Raw genomic sequence first — 20,981 nt, forward strand, 5'->3', positions numbered from 1 at the left:
ATTTCAGAATTTATGCCATAGAAATAATTGTATAAATGCACAACAACATATATCAAACATATGTATCGTGAAGTTGATTTGCAAGGCTGTTTTTGTCGATGCGAAATGAGGTATATTGTCTCACTGCCTTACATAGGTGGGTGTGAACTATTTCTTGGGCTAAAGCGATCATCCTGCCTTAGCCTCCTGAGTGGGAATTGTAGGAACATGCCATCTTACCTAGCTTGTAAGAGTGTATTAATAGCAAAAAATCTATAAATGGCCTAATGACATCATTTAGAATTTTTTTTTAAAAAAATCAGCATATGTCTCTGCAAGGGAATACTATCCTAAAACTATTTAAGAGTGAGGGATCCCAAGGGTGCTAAGGTGGTGAGCTCTGTAGATTACGCTGTTAACTGAGAAAGAAAGGTGCAGAGCAATAGGTGTGGCAGAAGGCCATGCTAATTTTTAGTGCAAGCATATGTGTGCCTTTGTAAAGTGAAGTAATTCCTTACCCAGTAGAATATTCCACAGCTATTACAAAACACTATTTTGGTTTAACTGTGAATAATTTGGAACATTCTTGTGATATAATGCTAGCTTTGAATAAGAACAGGACATTGATTTCTGAGCATTTTCCAAAGTTATTAAATGTTCAACAAATAGAATTAATTTCTCTATAATATAACATCCTTCTGGGTTGTTTTCAATTTTTCCAACTCATATATAATGTTGACATAAGCTTATTTTTTTTTATACCTAATGTTATTTTCAGATTTCAGGCTCTTTTCTTTTGATGAATGTCTTATAATTACTGGTTCATAGAATGTGACCTTTTATTATAATTACTGATTCATAGGATGTGACCCTTGATACATAATACCAAATTGGTTTCTGTAATCCAAAAAGATTTATAATGTAATACCTCAAATTTTGATAATGTGCTTGGTTATTTGAAGTTATCATTTATTCAGCAAATTTTCAAATTTGAAATTAAATAGTTATTTAATGCCCATAGTTAGTTACTGTCTAGTTTCCTTAAAGGCACTAGGTACATGGCTACAATAAGGCTTCATTCCTCCATTTACAATTCACATGTGATCTTGGGTGGCATGGGAGAAACAGATACTTAAATAACTAATTAACAGTGTGATGTGAGTTGGTAGAAATATGCCACAGCACCATGGGAATTCAGTATGCTGATAGGATAATTGTGTTAATTAACCAAAGAGGAGTTATAATATTAGACTTTTCTTTGAGCCTTCCTCTCCCACCTTCCAACTAGAGAGCGGTGTTAAGTTGGGGGTGAGGGTGTAGGGAAGTATCATTATGCCTGTCAGAATTCAGGTATGAACTGTACTTCATGGTGACAAAGAAGTAAAACTTATCCTAGCCAGTTGTCAAGGTGTTGTGCCACTTACGTATTTCCTTCACAGATTCAGAAACAAGCCTCCTTCAAGGACATGCACATCCATCCTGAGTCAATAAACATGGCCCCTTACACCCATTCTCCCCAGCAGCTTAGAACTGGAAGGGTATCTACACTCTGAAAACATTTCCTTCAACTCCCAAACAAATCTTCAAGCAAAAGCAACAGCTCTTCACAAATAACACTTTCTCATATGTCTTAAGAAATTCTAGGCTGGAGAGATAGCTTAGTGGTTAAGGTACTTGCCTGAAAAGCCTAAGGACCTGAGTTGAATTCTCCAATACCCATATAAGGCCAGATGCACAAAGTGGTGCATGCATCTGGAGTTTGTTTGCAGTGGCTAAAGGCCCTGATGTGCCGATTCTCTCTCTCTCTCTCTCTCTCTCTCTCTCTCTCTCTCTCTCTCTCTCTCTCTCTCTCTCTCCCAAATAAATACATTTTTAAAATTATAAAAAAGAAATTCTAAACTGAGCATTTTATAATTAACTATTAGAACTTGCCAATATTTAACTTTTTAACCTGGAAAAATGATAACTCCATATCGTTAGCCTGTCATTTAATTCTTACTATTTCTTCCCAAGACTGTCTTCTCTTAGAACTAATCAAAAATTTGTTTCACACCAAATGATTTCTGCCAGAGCTGGCCCAGATATGAAAAAGAGAAGGAAAACGTCACTATCACAGGCTTATGCTTGCTTGACACTTTGCAGTCAGATCATCAAGGAAGCAAAATTAGAACACAGTATCTCCTAGCATGATGGGAGAAAGATAAGTAGCAAAAAAGAGTTCTATCCAGTGCAGAGACCCTTAGGAGTCAGAAGCCCATATAGGCTAGGGCCCAGGCAACTACCAATCAGAACTGTAGTTCATATGGTCCAATCCAGGCAGGCTAAAGCATCTCTTAAATACTCACGTGCATGCACGCGCGTACACACACACACACACACACACACACACACACACACATGACAATGACCTGACTGGACTTCATACTGAGTTGTTTGCACACATGCATGTATGGTGTGGTATGGTAAAATGTGATGTATGCACATGCTCCGTGCACGCGTGTGGAGACCAGAGGAGAGTGTCAGGACCCTCTTACAACTCATCAGTATATTTCCTTCCTTAGCCTGGAGCTGCTATGAGTCAGTAAGCTCCTCTGGTTCTCTGGTCTCCACCACCATGAACTAGGGTCACAGACGTGCATGGCCATACCCAGCTTTCTTTGCATTCTGGGGCGTTGAACCTGGAAGTCTTCAGCTGGAGATGCCCTCATAGGTGAGCAGCAAGCACTCGTAAGCACTGAGCCATCTCCTCAGCCCCTATAGTTTAAGAAAAAATGAAACATTTTAAAAAATATTTTATTTATTTATTTATTGACTTGAGAGAAAGAAGCAGATAGAGAGAATGGGTGTGCCAAGGCCTCTGGCCACTGCAAATGAACTCCAGATGCATGGGCCCCCTTGTGCATCTGGCTTACGTGGGTCCTGGGGAATCGAACCTGGGTCCTTTGGCTTTGCAGGCAAATGCCTTAACCACTAAGCAATTTCCCCAGTCCCTAAAAATATTTTTTGCTTAGTTGAGAGAGCTAGAGATAGAACAACAAAGTCAAAGGAAGACCCTATAGACTCACCAGGTCCTCTTGCTGCTGCAAAGGAACTCCATATGCATGTGTCACCTTGTATTTCTGGCTTTATGTGGGTACTGGGGAATTGAACCCCGGACAGCAAGCTTTGCAAGCAAGTGCCTTTAACTGCTGAGCCATCTCCCTCGACTGTTTTGAAGTTTTTAATGGGTGCACACAGCCACTGCACATATTTATGGGGGTCAGTGGGACACTTGTCCTCCATGTGTAATGCTCAGACCAAGGTCGATGGCCTACCTATTGCCTCTGACATTTAGCAGTTTTAAAAATTATAAGAAAGCAAATCTTACAATGATTGTGATGGGGAGGTAATATGATGGAGAATGGAATTTCAAAGGGGAAAGTGTGCGGGGTGGGGAGGGAGGGAATTACCATGGGATTTTTTTTTATAATCATGGAAAATGCTAATAAAAATTTTAAAAATTAAAGAAAGAAAGCAAATCTGTGTACCAGAGAGGAGAGGAAGAGAAGAGAGAAGGAGGGAGGGAAATAGGGGGAGGTAGGGAGGGGAGGGAAGGGGAGATGGGAGAGAGAGAGAGAGAGAGAGAAGGAAGAAACGAGGGAGGGAGGAAGGGAGAGAGGGGAAAGCACCAGGCTGAAGTAGAGTTGCTCTTCTACAAAGTCACTCAGCAAAGAGGTCAACTCAGTGCTTCAGCTGAGGATACTGACGTGGCAACAGAGACTGAGCTTAGAAAGCCAGCCGTGCTCCTAGGAAAACGTCACACCCTCTGGCTGTGTGAGGAGGCCACCGCTTGAATGGGTTTCAAGTGTCCTGCTACTCGAACTGGAATCACGGCTCAAGGTGGTGTTTCTGAAACGTCAGCGTAAATTTATGAATCGTGCAGGATCTTACTGATGGAGTGAGATCGCCTTTTCTTTTATTTTTATTTATCTATTTGAGAGAGAGAGATACAGAAATAAGCAGGGAGGGAGAGAGAGAGAATGGGAGCGCCAGGGCCTCCAGCCATTGCAAATGAACTCCAAATGTGTGTGCCCCCTTGTGCATCTGCCTAATGTGGGTCCTGGGGAATGGAACCTGGGTCCTTTTGCTTTGCAGGCAGATACCTTAACTGCTAAACCATCTCTCCAGATGCAGACCAGCTTTTCTAGCTAGCTCCCCATGTGATACAGGTGCTGCTGCTTGGATTGTCCTCTGGGAGGTGAGGTGGATAGAATACCCTCATGTGCTCCTCTCTCAAATCCAAGGAAGGCAAGAGGCTCCCTCCTCTTTAGTGCCCCTTGCTCTTTCATTCAGCTCTTGCCACCTGTAAAATAGAGTTCATAAACCCACACTGAATCCACTGAAGGGCAGAATTTTGGACTTTTCCTTTAGAGGCAACTTTGAATGTGACTTGCTATAGCCTGGTCCCCTCCACCCCCCATCACAGCCCAGCCTGACAGCCCCCACCCGAGAACCCATTCACGGAGTTTGCAGTCCTCATTCTCATCCACCCGACCTGAGGGTTCTTTGCAGAACAAGAGACTCCCACAGATTTTTCTAGTGAAGGATAGGAACTGAAACAACTATTGCACAAACACACTCAGCAAAGCCCACCTGAATGAAGGTTTTCTCCCTGTTGGCTTCAGAAGAGAACTAAAAATGAGCATTTTGCATTTCTAGGTGAAAGGTTTTAGCAGTTCCCCTCCTGTTCGGCTCCCTCCCCTTGGCAGATGTTAAAGCTCAGTCTGGATTCATCCCCTTCTGCCAAGAACAGGTGCCAGCCCCAATGATTGTGCTGCAAATTCATTTCAGTCTTGTAATGTGATTCATTTGAGGGTGAGGCATTGATTCCCTAATCTCAGCTGTTTTTCCTGAGGTCTGTACCGCATTGACCTTCCCAGTGTCTCTCTCTCTCTCTCTCCTCTCTCCCTTCCTCTGCTTCTCTCCATCTACCTGCCTTTCTTCCTCTCTCTCTTCTTCCTCTCTCCCTCCTCTCCCTCTGACCATCTCACTTTCCTAAGTGTCTTGACTTATACAATAAATTATGTGCACCCACAGTCTCTCTGCCTTTGCCTCTCTCTCTCTTCCTCCTGCCCTCTCTCTCTCTTCTCTCTCCCTCTCCATCTTTCTGCCTTTCTTCCTCTCTCTTTCTCCACCTCTCTCTGCCCATCCCACTCTCCAAAGTGTCTTGGTTTATGCAATAAATTATGTGCACCCACTGCCTATCTCCCTCTTATTCTTCCTTTCTTCCTCCTGTCCTCTCCCTCCCTCCCTCCCTCCCTCCCTCCCTCCCTCTCTCTCTCTCTCTCTCTCTCTCTCTCTCTCTCTCTCTCATCCAAGCAAAGGTATAAACAAAGCATCCTGTGAATAGGTCCGAGAGAATAAATGGTAGAGCTCACCATTTTCTCATTTCTGGTGAAGCCTAAAGAACCTGCTGCCTTGTTTTCTGTAATGTTGCTCCAGCACTGTTTTTAAAGTTCCCTTCTTAATGAAAATCAATAAATCTCTCAGTATGAGTAGATGCACAGCCACTTTGGACTGGACAGCCACTGTGAATGAGTCCTATGTCCTCCCGTGCACTGGGGCCAGCCCAGGTTAGCTGACACACATGGCCATTCGAATTACAGGCAGTTGTAATGTGGAATGCACTGACAGTTTGGCAGTGAGAAGTGGATTTATCAAAGAGAAACAAATGCACTAGACTGAAATAGCCCGAGATGTGCTCAGCAGGAGAGTGGGCACAGAGTAGGGATGGAATGGCACACAGTGCCAATCAATGAGCTGCAAACTCAAAAGGGATAAACTATTGACAACTTCCCACCAGAAAAGACAAGAAAAAGATTGATACCATCCACTTGGATGTTAAAAAAAAAAAACACCATGAACTAGTGCTATTTCTTTTTTTTAATTTAATTTTATTTATTTGGGAGAGAGATAAAAAGAGGCAGAGAGAGAGGGAGGAGGGATAGAATGGACATCTCAGAGCCGCTAACCACTGTAAATGAACTCTGGATGTATGTGCCACCTTGTGCATCTGGCTTATATGGGTCCTGGGAAATCGAACCTGGCTTCACAGGCAAATGCCTTAACTGTTAAACCATCTCTCCAGCCCTGTTTATTTCATGTAAGTGCTGTGCACTGATTGTACCACTGAAGCTCCAAGCACTACTTAATTCTAATGTATATGTACCTGCACGCATACAGTGAAAGTATGTTAGATCCTTGGTGTTGATAACCACCATTTGGCATAGTGATTACTTCTGAGAGATGGTATTGGGATATGATTAAGAAAAGAAATTCTTCTCCCTCTTTCTCTGTCAAATAAATAAAAATAAAATATTTAAAAAAAAAAAAAGGGCTGGAGGGATGGCTTAGCAGTTAAGGCATTTGCCTGGAAAGCTAAAGGACCTAGGTTTGATTCCCTAGGACCTACGTTAGCCAGATGCACAAGGAGGTGCATGTGTCTGGAGTTTGTTTGCAATGACTGGAGAGGCCCTGGCATGCCCATTTTCTCTCACTCTCTCTCTCTCTCTCTCTGTCTCTCTCCCTCTCCCTCTTTCTCTGTCAAGTAAATAAATAAATAAAAATAAAATATTTTTTAAAAAGAAAAGAGGGTTGGAGAGATGGCTTAGTGGTGAAGCGCCTGCCTGTGAAACCTAAGGACCCTGGTTTGAGGCTCAATTCCCCAGGACCCATGTTAGCCAGATGTACAAGGAGGCACACGCATCTGGAGTTTGTTTGCAATGGCTGGATTCCCTGGCATGTCCATTCTCTCTCTCTCTCCCTTTTTCTCTCTGTCCTCGCTGTCAAATAAATAAATAAAAATAAACAGAAAAAAAAGAAAAGAAGCCAGGTATGGTGGCACACACCTTTAATCTCAGCACTTGGGAGGCAGAGGTAGGATTGCCATGAGTTCAAGGCCACCCTGAGACTACATTGAATTCCAGGTCAGCCTGGGCTAGAGTGAAACTCTACCTCAAAAAACCAAAAACAAAAAAAAACATAGGCTCAGTGAGTCATTGTAATTTTGTAGTGACAGAGGCTAACATGGATTTTAAGTCTTACAACCTGCAACACAGCTGTAATACACCAAAAGAATGAAGTGAAAGAAGCAAAAACTTCCAGTGTGCCCTTGCTTTGAGAACTGCTGATCAGGCATCAGTCTCTTGAGTTGTAAGTCACTAGATGTGTAATTACAATTATTTACCTATAATGTGTTCAATTTTTAGAAGGATTTATGAAAACATATGGGCAGTGACATATAAACATGAGATCGAATGCCAGGAAGATAAATGAACAGCTCACTCTGCAAGCAAATGGATTGAGTGCTGAGCTCATTGATCGATGGGATGATTTATTTTGGTGCTTAAGTTTTTGAGTTCTTTATAGATTCTAGGTATAGAAACCATGTCCAGTATATACTTGGCAAAGATGTTTTCCATTCCTCAAGACGTCTCTGAACTATGCTTATTTTCTTGGCTGTGCAGTTTTTACCTTGATTTAATCTATTTATCCCTTCTTGCAGTTACATTCTACGCTACTGGAATTCTTTGTAGAAAGCTCTTCCCTGTGCTGTTATCTTGATTTCCCTATGTTTTCCTCAGGCCTTATGTTAAGTTCTTTGATTAATTTTTAAATTAGTTTTTTAAATATTTTTATTTAGGGCTGGAGAGATGGCTTAGCGGTTAAGCGCTTGCCTGTGAAGCCTAAGGACCCTGGTTCAAGGCTCGGTTCCCCAGGTCCCACGTTAGCCAAATGCACAAGGGGGCGCACGCATCTGGAGTTCTTTTGCAGAGGCTAGAAGCCCTGGCGCACCCATTCTCTCTCTCTCCCTCTATCTGTCTTTCTCTCTGTGTCTGTCGCTCTCAAATAAATAAATAAATAAGTGAAAAAATAATAAAAATAAAATATTTTTATTTATTTGCAAGGAGAGAAAAAATAGGAGGAGGGAGGGAGAGAGAGAATGAGCATGCAGTGCCTCTAGTTGCTGCAAATAAAATCCAGAGGCATTCACCACTTTGTGCATCTGGCTTTATGTGAGTACCATGGAATTGAACTGGGATTGCCTAGATCATTAGGCTGTATGGGCAAGTGCCTTAACCACTAAACATCCCTCTAGCCCCTTAAATTGATTGTTGAAGAGGGTAAGGGATGTGGATCTATTTTCATTCTTCTATATGGGGATTCCAGTTTTCTCAGTATCATTTGTTAAAGATGCCACCATGCCTTTTAGCTGGGCGTGGTGGTGCATGCCTTTAATCCCAGCACTGGGGATGCAGAAGTAGGAGGATTACTATGAGTTCAAGGCCACCCTGAGACTACATAGTGAATTCCAGGTCAGCCTGGGCTAGTGTGAGACCCTACCTTTAAAAAAAAAAAAAGATGCTGCCTTTTTTCCATTAAAATTTTTTTTAACCTTTGTCAAAAATTAGATGGTTGTAGCTCTGTAGGTGTGTTTCTGGGTCCTCTGTTCCAGTCTATATGTCTGTTTGTGCCAATGCTATGTAGTTGTTTTTAGCATGTTTAGTGTGCATCATGTGTACACGTGTGTGTGTAGATGCATGTGTCCCATATGTACCCTCAAAAGTCATAAGAGAAGGTTATGTCTTCCTCTATCATTCTTGTTTCCTTGAGAGAGGGTCTCTCACTGAAACTGGGGTTCCATATTTTAGTCAAACTGGCTGACCAGTGAGTCCCTATGATTCTCAGTTCTCTGCTAAGGAATGGGGTTACAGGCATGTGTAGCCAATGCTCAACTTTTTACATGGGTGCATGGGGTTGAACTCATGCTAATTCAGTCCCTCATGCTTGCACAACAAGTACTCTTACCCACTGAGCCATTTCCTCAGCCCCTGCCCCCATGCAGTTTTTGTGACAACGGCTCTGTACTATAATTTGAAATCAGGTATTTTGATACCTCCAGCATTGCTCTTTTTACTCACAACTGCCTTGGCTATTTGTGGTCTTTTATATTTCCATATGAATTTTAAGATTTTTGTCTAATTCTGTGAAGAATATCATTGTAATTTTGATGAAGTTTGCGTTGAATCTTTAGATTATGTTGAATGATACTGCCATTTCTATGTTATATCTATCAATCCATGAACATGGAAAAGTTTTCCATTTTAAAGAGTGTCTTCTTCAGTTTCTTTGGTGTTTTAAAGTGTTCACTGTAAAATCTCGTACCTCTTCAGTTTTGTTTATTTCTAGTATTTTCTTTTTGCTATTGTGAAAGAGATTAGTTTTTCCTGGTTTCTTTTTAGGAAATTTTGTTATTAATGTGTAGAAATGCTACCGATTTTGTATATTCTTTTTTTAATTTTTTGTTTATTTATTATTTATTTGAAAGTGACAGACAGAGAAAGCAGACAGAGAGAGAAAGAGGCAGAAAGAGAGAGAAAGAGAATGGGCGCACCAGGGCCTCCAGCCACTGCAAACGAACTCCAGATGCATGCACCCCCTTGTGTATCTGGCTAACGTGGGTCCTGGGGAATTGAGCCTCGAACTGGGGTCCTTAGGCTTCACAGGCAAGTACTTAACTGCTAAGCCATCTCTCCAGCCCTGTATATTCATTTTATATCCTGCTACCTTGGTGAAAGTATAGCTAACAATTTTCTGGAAAGTACTACATCTATATTATCTAGAATGTATATGGCAATTTTCTGGTTTAGGAACTTTTAAATATAGGATCATATTGCCTGCACATAGATATAATTTGACTTTTTTCTTTCCTATTTGTATCATTTTTATTGCTTCCTCTTATCTTACTGTACTGATAAGACTTTGAGCATTACATTACATAAGAGTAAAGAGATCACCCTTGTCTCATTATAGGTTGTAGAGGAAATTCTTTTGAGTTTTTCCATTTGGTAAAACATGGGCCATGGGTTTGTTGTAATTACCTTTATTATAATGAGGTAGGTGTCTGTTCAGAGATTTTATGATGAAGGGGTATTGAACATCCCAAAAGCCTTTTCTTTCAATTTTTTTTTAATTTTTTTTTTATTTATTTGAGAGCGACAGACACAGAGAGAAAGACAGATAGAGGGAGAGAGAGAGAATGGGCGCGCCAGGGCTTCCAGCCTCTGCAAACGAACTCCAGACGCGTGCGCCCCCTTGTGCATCTGGCTAACGTGGGACCTGGGGAACCGAGCCTCGAACCAGGGTCCTTAGGCTTCACAGGCAAGCGCTTAACCGCTAAGCCATCTCTCCAGCCCCCAAAAGCCTTTGCTGTATCTTTTGAGATGATCTATGCACTTTCTGTCTTTGTATCTCTTTTACCTCATCTCTTATCATTACTCTCCTCTTAGTTGGCTCCCAACCACCCAGTTATGTTTTCACCCCTATAGAACCTACAGGATCTGAGCTTTCTGGCCCTGTAATCATGAAGGCAGTTTTCCCAGATACAAGCATGGATAACTCATCTTCATAATTCATGTCTCCATTCAGATGCCATCCTGATTCCCACCTCTGGGAGCAGCTTTCCTTAATCACACTGGTGAAAAGCCTCCCCTCCTCTGATTCCATCCCTAGGCTTCAGGAAGGAGGTACTTTTGGCCCTGTGCTGCAGAGGGTGCCACTGTAGGCATCCTCTAGCCACCTCCCTTGCGCAGAGCAAGGCATGCATGGTGCCAAAAGGACTTGAATACCCAGAGCCCAGATCTCCCTATTTTGGGCCGTACCCTTCACAGCATGGTGCTTTATAACAGTTCCTCCAAAATTTATATTGAAACTTAATCTACATGTGATAGTGTTAAGGGGCATGAGAAGCCAGAACCATTTAGGAAGTGATTCTATCATGACTGCTCCACCATGATGAATGAATGAATGAATAAGAATGAATGAATGCTCTTAGGAAAGAGCCTGAAGTTTTCTCCTTTCTGTCCTCTGCCATGTAAAGGTGGCATGTCTTCCCTGTTGAAGATCAAGCAGCAAGATGCCATCTGAGAATCAGAGAGGGCAGCTCTCCTTATGTTTGGGGGTAGGACTGAATTCCAGCCCCGAGGTGTGCAGAGAGGTGTGAGCTCTGGGGGTCCTGCTTGCTGTGGGTTTGTGCCTGCTGCTTTTTTTTTTTTTTTTTTTTTTTTTTTTTTTTTTTGGTGTTGGCAGGCTGCTGGTGGTTTTTCTCTCAGCCTGGAGATTAGGAGACAGCTTCTTCCACCATTGGTAGAACCTCCCCTTGTATCTGTGAGCTTGAAGTAAACCCCTTCCTCTCATGAGCACTGCCTGGATACTCATCCCAGAAACATGAAGCTGTCTACTTCAGTTCATCATAGTGGTGAAAACCCGACTCATACAATGTGTATGTATAAAGAACTTGCCTTATTTGCTGCTATGTTCAAAGCTTTTGGGAGAGTATTTGGCACATAAGAGACATTTTTACCCACAACCTCAGGGCAACAATGTTATTTTTATAGCCATTTATTTAAAAATACCCTTCCTTGTGGCTGGAGAGATGGCTTAGCTGTTAAGGCACTTGCCTTCAAAGCCAAAGGACCACGGTTCGATTCCCCAGTACCCAGGTAAGCCAGATGCACAAGGTGGCGCATGCATCTGGAGTTTGTTTGCAGTGGCTGGAGGCCCTGGCATGCTCTCTCTCTCTCTCTCTCTCTCTCTCTCTCTCTCTCTCTCCCTCTCTCAAGTAAATAAATAAAAATAAAAATTTTTTTAAAAATATCTTGCAGGTGATCTCCATGTGAACCTTGCTATAATCATTCTGAATTTTCATGGCAGGTCAGCTGTTCAGAAACTGGGAGTTGACGTCTTTGAGGAAGTCTATAATTACCTCAAGAGAGCAAGGCACCAGAATGCCAGTGACATGGAGATCCAGGAGTATCTTGAAAACATGGTACCTCGAGCCAGTGACTGTTTTGAAGTGGACCAGCTCCTCTGTTTTGAGCATCAGCTGCAGCCTGCATTGAGGAAGGAGTCCTTGTTCCAGAACCCTCACTGAGGAGCTGCCGTGAATGGCAAGCACAAGGTCCAGGGGACACATTTCTGCGAAAATACGTGAAACTTACACAGTGGACTCTTATCAAGGAAAGTGGATCCATGACTGGAGCCACCATCTTTGCATTCAGTTCCTGCTCAGAAGCAATGACTCCTTTAGAGAGAAGCACGCCTTCTGCCTGCGCCTGAAGCCATGGGTCATGGGCATCAACGTGTTGTTTGATCATGCCGAAAGGTAAACTCACAGGCAAAGTCTAGCATCTTGAAAGACTTTCCTTCACGCAGGCCCGCAGGGCCTCCAATAAAGCTGAAGCATCCTGAAGATGGGCTGGGAGAAGACAACTATTTCCAGTGAGAGACGAGCGGAGTGCCTAACCACCTTGGTCTCCAGAAGCTGTGGCCAGCTTGCTTATCGAGATCTCTAGGAACTGACCTTGGACAAGATGAACTACCCACCAGTCAGATATATCCATTTCAGGTGACCCATTTTGGGGCCACCATTTTCTTTCTATGCCTAACAAGCCAACAGTGTGAAAATACAAGGGCCCCGATTGAAAGCCTGAGTGACTCTTTCCTCCCTAAACTCATTCGTGGAGCTCTGAGGACTTTTTGTTCAAAATCAATATAGAGTCCATGGTTAAAAATAAACCACTTTTTACCTTTTCCTTATATAAAAGCTTCTTGTTAAATGTAACACATCCATATAATGCTAATTTTTATTTTGAGACCAAGAGAGAGTATTCTTGGGTAAAACAAAGGCACTTATGGGAAGTTTCCTGGTGCATTCATGTCCTTTAAAAATATTGTGTGTGTGTGTGTGTGTGTGTGTGTCTGTCTGTCTGTCTCCTATGCTCCTTCTTGTTGCATGTGAACTCCAGGTGCATGAGCCACTTTGCGTTCAGCTCTATGAGGGAGCTGTAGAATTGCCCTTTGACAGCAGGCTTGGCAAACAAGTGCCTTTAAACGCTTACCCATCTTCCCAGCCCATTCCCAGTATGTCCTTTTATGACCAACCAGATTACACACAAGTTCAGAAGAGGCTAGACTATACTAAAATACAGCTTCAATGAAAGTTTCTGGGCTGGAGAGTTGGCTTAGTGGTTAAGATGCTTGCCTGCAAAGCCAAAGGACCCAGTTTCAATTCCCCAGGACCCAACGTAAGCCAGATGTACAAGGTGGTGCATGCATCTGGAGTTCTTTGTAGCAGCTGAAGGCTGTGGCACACCCATTTCTCTCTCTCTTTCTCTCTCTATCTATCTATCTCACCCTCAAATTAAAAAAAAAATTAAAACAACAAAAAATATTGTTTTAAGTTTCTAAACATCCCAGCTGATTTTTTTAAAAATAAAATTAGAATGCTGTGTGGCTGTTGGGTGTGCAGAGGAAACTCACAAACTGATTAACAAGCACAGGGAGCAACCTCTTGCACTTCAGAACGTGTTTCCAAGAACACAGGGGCAGATGAAAACTCTGCCACCCCGCAGGGACTGGGCTGTGCAACGCACCGGGCCCATGAGAGGGCTACAGAACTAGCACTGGGCATCCCAGCCCCGTGCCACCCAAGAGAAGCTCACTGATGTTGACCTTCCCTTCCGCTTACGCGGGTTAGAGTGGGGAGCAAGCTTAAATATTATTTGAAGAAACTACCTGTCATTGCCACTGGGAAAATTCTTTCTTCTTCCGCAATGCAGTTTCATTTGAGACCGCTTCAGTATGGAAATTGGTAACTGGGCACATTAGATAGAGAGTTCTTTGCTATGAAACAGTCACAGTTACGACAGGGGTCTTGCTTCCTTGCTGCTTTGTGAAATACATATATTTTTTTCCCCTCACAAATGCTGATTGACCTTTCAGTTTCCTATTTATGCAGAGGAAATGCCACTGGCTATTTCGGGCGATGCAGAGATAAGTACACAAGAGAGTGACGAAGGGAGTTAATTATTTAATGTCTTCAGGGCCGTGGCTGAGCCAAATCTCTGGATCTATTATGAGTCCAGCCGTCACCATGAGTTCGGGATAAAAGGGCTGACAAATTAGTTATAGCTCAGGGAGGGGTGAAACGCCACAGTCCTCTTTTAAGATGATAGGATCTCAACAAGGGTGACAGAAGGAAAATGGAGCCCACCCTCCAAGATGATAAGGGGACAGAGAGAAGGAGAGGTAGGGGGAGGGGGAAAGAGTGGACACAGTAAAGAATATTTTCAAACACTTCTGCCATGATCTCTATAGAGGAAAGGAAACTGAACACCAAGTGACACAGATTCTGGACCTACCCTTGCCATTTATTGTGATTAAGAGCAAGTCATTTCTGCTGAATCTGTTTCTTGCCTGTCTGACCACTGCTGAAAAGAATGTAGTTAACATAGCTGGGCGTGGTGGCACACGCCTTTAATCCCAGCACTCAGGAGGCAGAGGTAGGAGGATTGCCGTGAGTTCGAGGCCACCTTGAGACTGCATAATTAATTCCACATCAGCCTGGACCAGAGTGAGACCCTACCTTGAAAAACAAAACAAAACAAAAGAATGTAGTTAACAGGGGCTGGGACGATGGTTCAGCAGTTAAAAGAACTTGTTTGACCAAGCCTGCTGACCCAGATTCCATTCCCAAGCCACTCACATTAGACAGACGCAAGAAGTGATGCAAGTGTCTGGTGCACTCAATTTGTAGCAGCAAGAGAACCTGGGGCACATGCATACACGCACACTCCCCCACACACACATAAATGAATAAACAAATTAACATAGGGGCTGGAGGGATGGCTTAGCAGTTAAGGCATTTATCTGCAAAGCCAAAGGACCCAGGTTCAATTCCTCAGGACCCACATAAGCCAGATGCACAAGGGGACACACGCATCTGGAGTTCGTTTGCAGTGGCTGGAGGCCCTGGCGCACCTATTCTCTCTCCCTTTCTCTCTCTCCCTCTTTCTCTATCAAATGAATAAATAAATAAAATATTTTGTAAAAATTAACAGACTGGGGCTGGAGAGATGGCTTAGTGGTTAAGCACTTGCCTGTGAAGCCTAAGGACCCCGGTTCGAGGCTCAGTTCCCCAGGTCCCACGTTAGCCAGATGCACAAGGGGGCGCACACGTCTGGAGTTCGTTTGCAGAGGCTGGAAGCCCTGGCGCGCCCATTCTCTCTCTCTCCCTCTATCTGCCTTTCTCTGTGTGTCTGTTGCTCTCAAATAAATAAATTAATTAAAATTATTAAAAAAATTAACAGACTGAATCATGTGAAATTACCATTGTGGCTTTGCCTCATGTATAGAAGTTTAAATACTGCAAAATGCCTTTTACTTTTAAGTTTGTATGGGGGGGTGCACATCTCCGTAGCACTTCAAGGTTAAGCTTGGGTGTCTTCCTCAGTTGCTCTCTACTTACGGAGTCAGAGTCTCTCACTTGAACCCTGGGTAAGTGAACCCTGGTAAGCCTAATGCCTGGGCTAGTCTAGCTAGCCAGACTGCCCAGAGATCCCCTGTCTCTGCCTCCTGAGTGCTGGGATTACATGAGGGCACCAGGGTCCGAACTCTGGTCCCCACGCTTGTGCAGGGAGGACTTCTACCCACTGAACCATCTCCCCAGCCCCAACCACATCCATCTCTTTAATATTTACAGCTGCTCTGTCAGCAGCTGTCCCCTTGCTCAGATCTTTAAACGTACTCACAAACCTCTCCTCTCTAATCTTTACTTTTTTCGTATCCTTTGCTCTTTCTCTGTAGATCTGAATTTAAAAAACAAAACAAAACTGAGATAGTTACCATGACGCAGCTTGAATGCCATGCTGTCCTGAAGTTTCCTTTGCCAAAGAAAATCAGTCCATTACCTTTAAGTTCAAATTCAACCCTACTCAAATTCCCAGGACACAGGCAGAAATGCAGCCAGATTCCGTGACAGCATCTGACACAAACTGCCTCAAGCCCAATTCTTGATAATCCTCGTTCCCCTCTGAAACCTTATGAGCTGGGCCTCTGCCCACCTTTCTCTAGGCATTCTGGCCTTCCAAACTCCCGTCAGAGTGGCCCAGTGAGCTCTGTTTAAAGCATTCTAGAGCTTTTCTAGACCAATGCTCCAAACTCTCCCACGTTCTTCCCACAAACCAGTGCCAAAGGCCTACAAACCACCGGTTCAGAATTATCAAAACAAAAGGCCCCATTTCTTGGTATCCAACTTCTGGATTAGTTGCTTCCATTGTTGTTGTGACCAAATACCTGACAAGAAACAGCTTAAGGAAGGAAAAGATGTCTTCCAGCTTTCAGCTCAAGGGATACATTCCATAACAGCAGGGAAGACAAGGCAAGCCAGAGCAGGGGGCAGCTGGTCATATGGCATCCACAGTCAGGAAGCAGAGACGAAGAACAGGAAGTGAAGTTGGGATATAAAATCTCAAGGCCCATTCACACTGTGTCCTTCATTCATCTTGCAAAAGTTCTGTCACCTTCCCAAACTGCAGCGCCAAACCAGAGACCAAGCGCTTAAACATACAGGTCTGTGGAGGACATTTGTCATTCAAACCATAATACCCTGTCTCAAAAAAAAAAAAAAAAAAAAGGGAGAGGGGCTGGAGAGATAACTGAGCAGTTAAGGTGCTGGCCTACAAACCCTAATGACCTAGGTTTGATTCCACAGTACCCACATAAAGCTAGATGTACAACATGGCGCATGCATCTGGAGTTTGTTTGCAATGAGGCCATCTGGACTGGATTGGTCTTGAGTTCATATACATTAAGGCAAACTGTGTCCTTTAAGTGAGCTTTAAGGGAAGAATTTCCCCCCCTCCCACCTTTTGTTTTTTTGAGGTAGGGTCTCACTCTAACCCAGACTGGCCTGGAATTTACTATGTAAACTCAAGGTGGCCTCAAACTCCCTGCAATCCTCCTAACCTCTGCCTTCCATGCAGAGATTAAAGGCGTGCACCACCACGCCCAGCCAAAAATCCCTAATTTACCATTTTATGCCTATGATGAACTTGGTTTACATATAATTAAAGTCAGATGCAAGCCTGGAAAAAAGGTTTACACTTAAAGCATAATGTCTGAGACCAGTACAGGAAGTTCCCATAAACTTCATTCAGTTTCCCCTATTAAAATATTGCATGAGCATGATACACTTGTTACAATAACAAGCCAATACTTATTGTATTTCTTGCATTATTATTAACCAAAGCCCATGCTTACTTCAGCATTCCTTAAGTGTCACCTAAGGTCTCTTTTCTGCTTAAAGACACCACATTTCATTTAGTCATGTTTCCTTAGGCTCTTTTTTTACTGAAAGCCTCTGGTCACTTTATGGCTACTACCGATTATTCACATCCTGTCTTTACCCCCACCTGACTCACATGCCATCTAACCCCTATTGTGTTGCTATTAGGAAAAGGGGTCACTGAGAGGTGACTACATCATAAGAGTGAGGCTTTCATGAGTACGCTTAGTGATCTTATAAAAGAAATCAAGAGAGTCCACTCGCCCCTTCTGACTTATATGAGGCTTAACAACACTGTCTTCTATAACCAGGAACTTGGGCCTCACCAGGCCATAGATCTGTCAGCCCTTGGATCTTGGACGTCCTAACCTTCAAAACTGTGAGAAATAAATTAATTGTTTATTCAGTCTATGGTATTTTGTACTTGCAGCCTTACTGGATGAAGATAGAAACCTCCAGAGCTTTGAAGGGTCCTGATAATGTATGTAGAGCTCTTCTGCTACAATTTTTGGGGTGTTTTACCCATGAATTGCCTTTTAGGGGAAAGCCACAGGCCAATGTACCATTTTCAACACATCATGCCAAAGGTACACTCTACGAGACAACTTCTCAAGTTCCTCCAAAAAGTTACAATTTCCCACCCTCCTGATTCCGCACTGTATTTTTTTTTTTTTTTGGAAGGATGTCACTATTTACCACACACTCCAGGGTACGGAATTATGCCACACCTTCTTGATGGCAGAGTTGCCATAGTCATTATTTCTGATTCTTTTGTATGGAAGATTTTCATGCTCTCTCGTATCATTATCTTATATCAGAATGGAACGACATGACAGTCCAGGTCATAATCCAACATGACTGTTTCGTTACTTCAGCCACTGGGAGTTCCCCGGTTCTTCTCCAGTCACTCTAATCAATACGCTTTCCTTTCCTCTTTCCTCCTCCTCCTCTTCTCTCCTCATTCTTCCCCAACCCCATGCAGAACAAGGTGCTCCTAGCTTGTTAATGCATCACGTAGATTTCCCACCCAAGTGCCGGAATCAGCAATTTCTCTAAAGAGCCTTGAGCTTGGTTGGTTGGGTGGTTGATTTTTATTGGAAAACGAGGCTATAAACCAACATCTGGGAAAAAACCTCTAGGCCCTCTTAGCTGACAGAGCAAGGAATTATGTGTGCAGAGTAGCCCATGCCTGTGTGTGTGAATGTGTGTATGTGTGTACGCATTTCATGTTTAGCCTAATATTGATCTATATTATCTGGAGGTATTTATCCACTATACTAGTGTCTTCAATTCAAATCCACTACCACATGGAATATTTTAGTCTCTCCCTAATATTTTAAAGATATTTATTTATGTTTCTTATCATTTGGTAGGTTATAATTTCACTTCAACAGAAGAGACATGCTCTTCCACCAGAGGTAAATAAAGTAGTTGCCTCCAGTGATAATCACTACTAAGCATCTATTCCTTAAAGCAATATTTTATTTATTTATTTATTTATTTACAAGAGAGGGTGAGAGAGAAAGAAAGGGGCAGATAAAGAGAGAGAGAGAGAATGGCCATGCCAAGACCTCTAGCCACTACAAGCAAACTCCAGACACATGGACCACTTTGTACATCTGGCTTACGTGCATAATGGGAAATCAAACCTGGGTCCTTAGGCTTCATAGGCAAGCACCTTAACCACTAAGCCATCTCTCCAGCCCCCTATTCTTCTTCTTCTTTTTCTTTAATTATTTTTTGTTTATTTATTTGAGAGCAACAGACAGAAAGAGGCAGATAGAAAGAGAAAATGGGCATGCCAGGGCCTCCAGCAGCTACAAACCAACTCCAGATGCATGCGCCCCCTTGTGCATCTGGCTAACATGGATCCTGGGGAGTGAAGCCTTGAACCAAGGTCCTTAGGCTTCACAGGCAAGTGCTTAGCTGCTAAGCCATCTCTCTAGCCCCCCCTTTTTTTTTGTTGTTGTTTAAAAAGTGACAAAACCAGGGATGATGATGTTACACACTTGCAACTGCAACCTTCTTGTTGCTGGGACAAAACATCCAACCAGAAGCAGCTTACAGAAGGAAAGGATGTATGTCTGGCTTGGGGTTTCAAGTGGCTTAGGGTTTCATAATGGTCAGGAAATCATGGCAGGAGCAGACAACTGGGTGTCATATCTCCACATCAGAAGAAAGGAAGTCAAGACAGTAAGCTAAGTGGGGCAAGCACGGCTGAGCTATAACACCCCCAGGCCTGAGCCCAGCAGGCAGCAGAATCTCAAGTGGGCTACATAGTGGGTTCAAGGCCAGCTTTGGCTTTTACTCAAGACAGTGTGTCAAAAAAAAAAAAAGGTGGTGGTGCGAGCTGCAGCCCTGCTGTTGTGGATGGAAGCGGCCCGCGCGCCTCGCCCGGAGCCGTTGTCCGGCGCCTCTTGCCTCGCCCTGGGAGCTTCGCCGCGCTCGCTCGCGGGGACCAGAGCTCCGTGCAGCGCGTGCGACGGGAGGCGCCCGCCCTCCGCAACCCGTCGTCCCGGGGCAGCTTTGCACACCCGAGGCCTGCGCGCCCTTGAGGAAGCTGCGCCCCGAGTGGCTCGTCCCGCCGCGGTGCGGTCGAGCACCCTCCGCCCGGTACTCGGCGGCCACCGCGACGTCTGCGCGGAAACCGGCTGTGGAACGGATCGGAGCTGCCGCCTGTCGCTGGTCAACGGCTGTTGAGCGAAGCAAACCTGGACTCCCGCACCGCGGCAGCTCCCCGGGGCCTGATTCTCGTGCCCTCCCGAGAATTAGCCGGGCAGGTGCAAGCTGTGGCCCGGTCATTGGCAAGTCCTTGGGCTTGCAGGTGCGGCAGACAGCGGGACGTCATGGCACACGTAGGATTACGCTGCAGCTGTCCGGCAGCGGTCGGCAGATGTTTGGGATCACTCCAGGGGGTCCGTGGAAGGCTCTGAAAAGTCGGCTCTTCGGCTTGGAGCATCTCTCCTTCATGGTGTTGAATGAAGAGGACACACTGCTGGATGAAAACTTGCTGGAACTGGTGGACTACATCTTGGAGATGACCCATACCGCAGAAGGCCCAGATGATTTACAAGACCCCTTTAACCCCAAAGCTCAGTTAGCGCTGGTGGGAACTACATTCTGACTGTAAGCCAAGTGCTGAGTGAAGTTGCCAACCCAGAGTCTTGGTACCGTCACCAACTCCAAGCTCCACTGTATCAGGCCTCGTGTCCGACAGACGTTTATGAAGCTAAAGGGAGGAAAGAAGATTAACAGTTGGTGCAGATCCTCAAGCAACATGATGAGCACATAAGACTGGACCCTCGCGAACCATCCTGGTGTTCTGCGGCAGCTCCGGCACTGTGAACTGGCTAGGCTATATTCTGGATGACCCCAAGATCCAACATCTAAGGCTACAAGGGCAGATGCCAGCTGCCATGAGGGCAGGGGTTTTCCAGTGTTTCCAGAAGGGCTCCCAAGACATCCTTGTTTATACAGGCACAGCTTCCTGTGGCCTAGACAGCACTGGTTGTCAATTATGACTTCCCCCCTACCCTGCAGGGTTATATCCACAGAGCAGGAAAGGCGGGCCATGTGGGGAGCGAGGTGCCAGGGAAGGTCGTCAGCTTTGTGACCCACCCCTGTGATGTGAGCCTGGTTCAGAAGACTGAGTTGGCAGCTCATCAAAGAAGAAGCCGGCCAGGACTCGCATCCTGAGAGACAGTTTGCCTTAACAAGGCTGATTTTGGTTTGCTTCAAAGTAATGTTAGATCAGGAATCTTGCTGAGATCCCAGGTGGATAATTACACTTATCAGTAGAAGATACTGGACTACCTTGAGGGCATTAGGAGCTGAGCAA

The 20,981-nt window shown here is 44.1% G+C and overlaps 1 protein-coding gene and 1 pseudogene across 8 annotated transcripts in view; both read left to right on the forward strand.

Annotated features, from left to right (window-relative positions):
- The window catches only part of Nek11 (NIMA related kinase 11), a 253,223-nt gene extending 240,634 nt beyond the window's left edge, over positions 1-12,589 (forward strand). For all 8 annotated transcript variants that reach the window (XM_045136965.1, XM_045136962.1, XM_045136961.1 and 5 more), the window contains one exon: positions 11,731-12,589. In XM_045136965.1, coding sequence (XP_044992900.1) covers positions 11,731-11,950 — 220 coding nt within the window. In that variant the 3' untranslated portion in view covers positions 11,951-12,589. The remainder of the gene's footprint in view (positions 1-11,730) is intronic.
- Positions 12,147-20,981, forward strand: LOC123455601 (annotated as a pseudogene).

The sequence above is a fragment of the Jaculus jaculus genome, chromosome 17 (assembly GCF_020740685.1).
Source record: "Jaculus jaculus isolate mJacJac1 chromosome 17, mJacJac1.mat.Y.cur, whole genome shotgun sequence".
NCBI lineage: Eukaryota > Metazoa > Chordata > Mammalia > Rodentia > Dipodidae > Jaculus > Jaculus jaculus.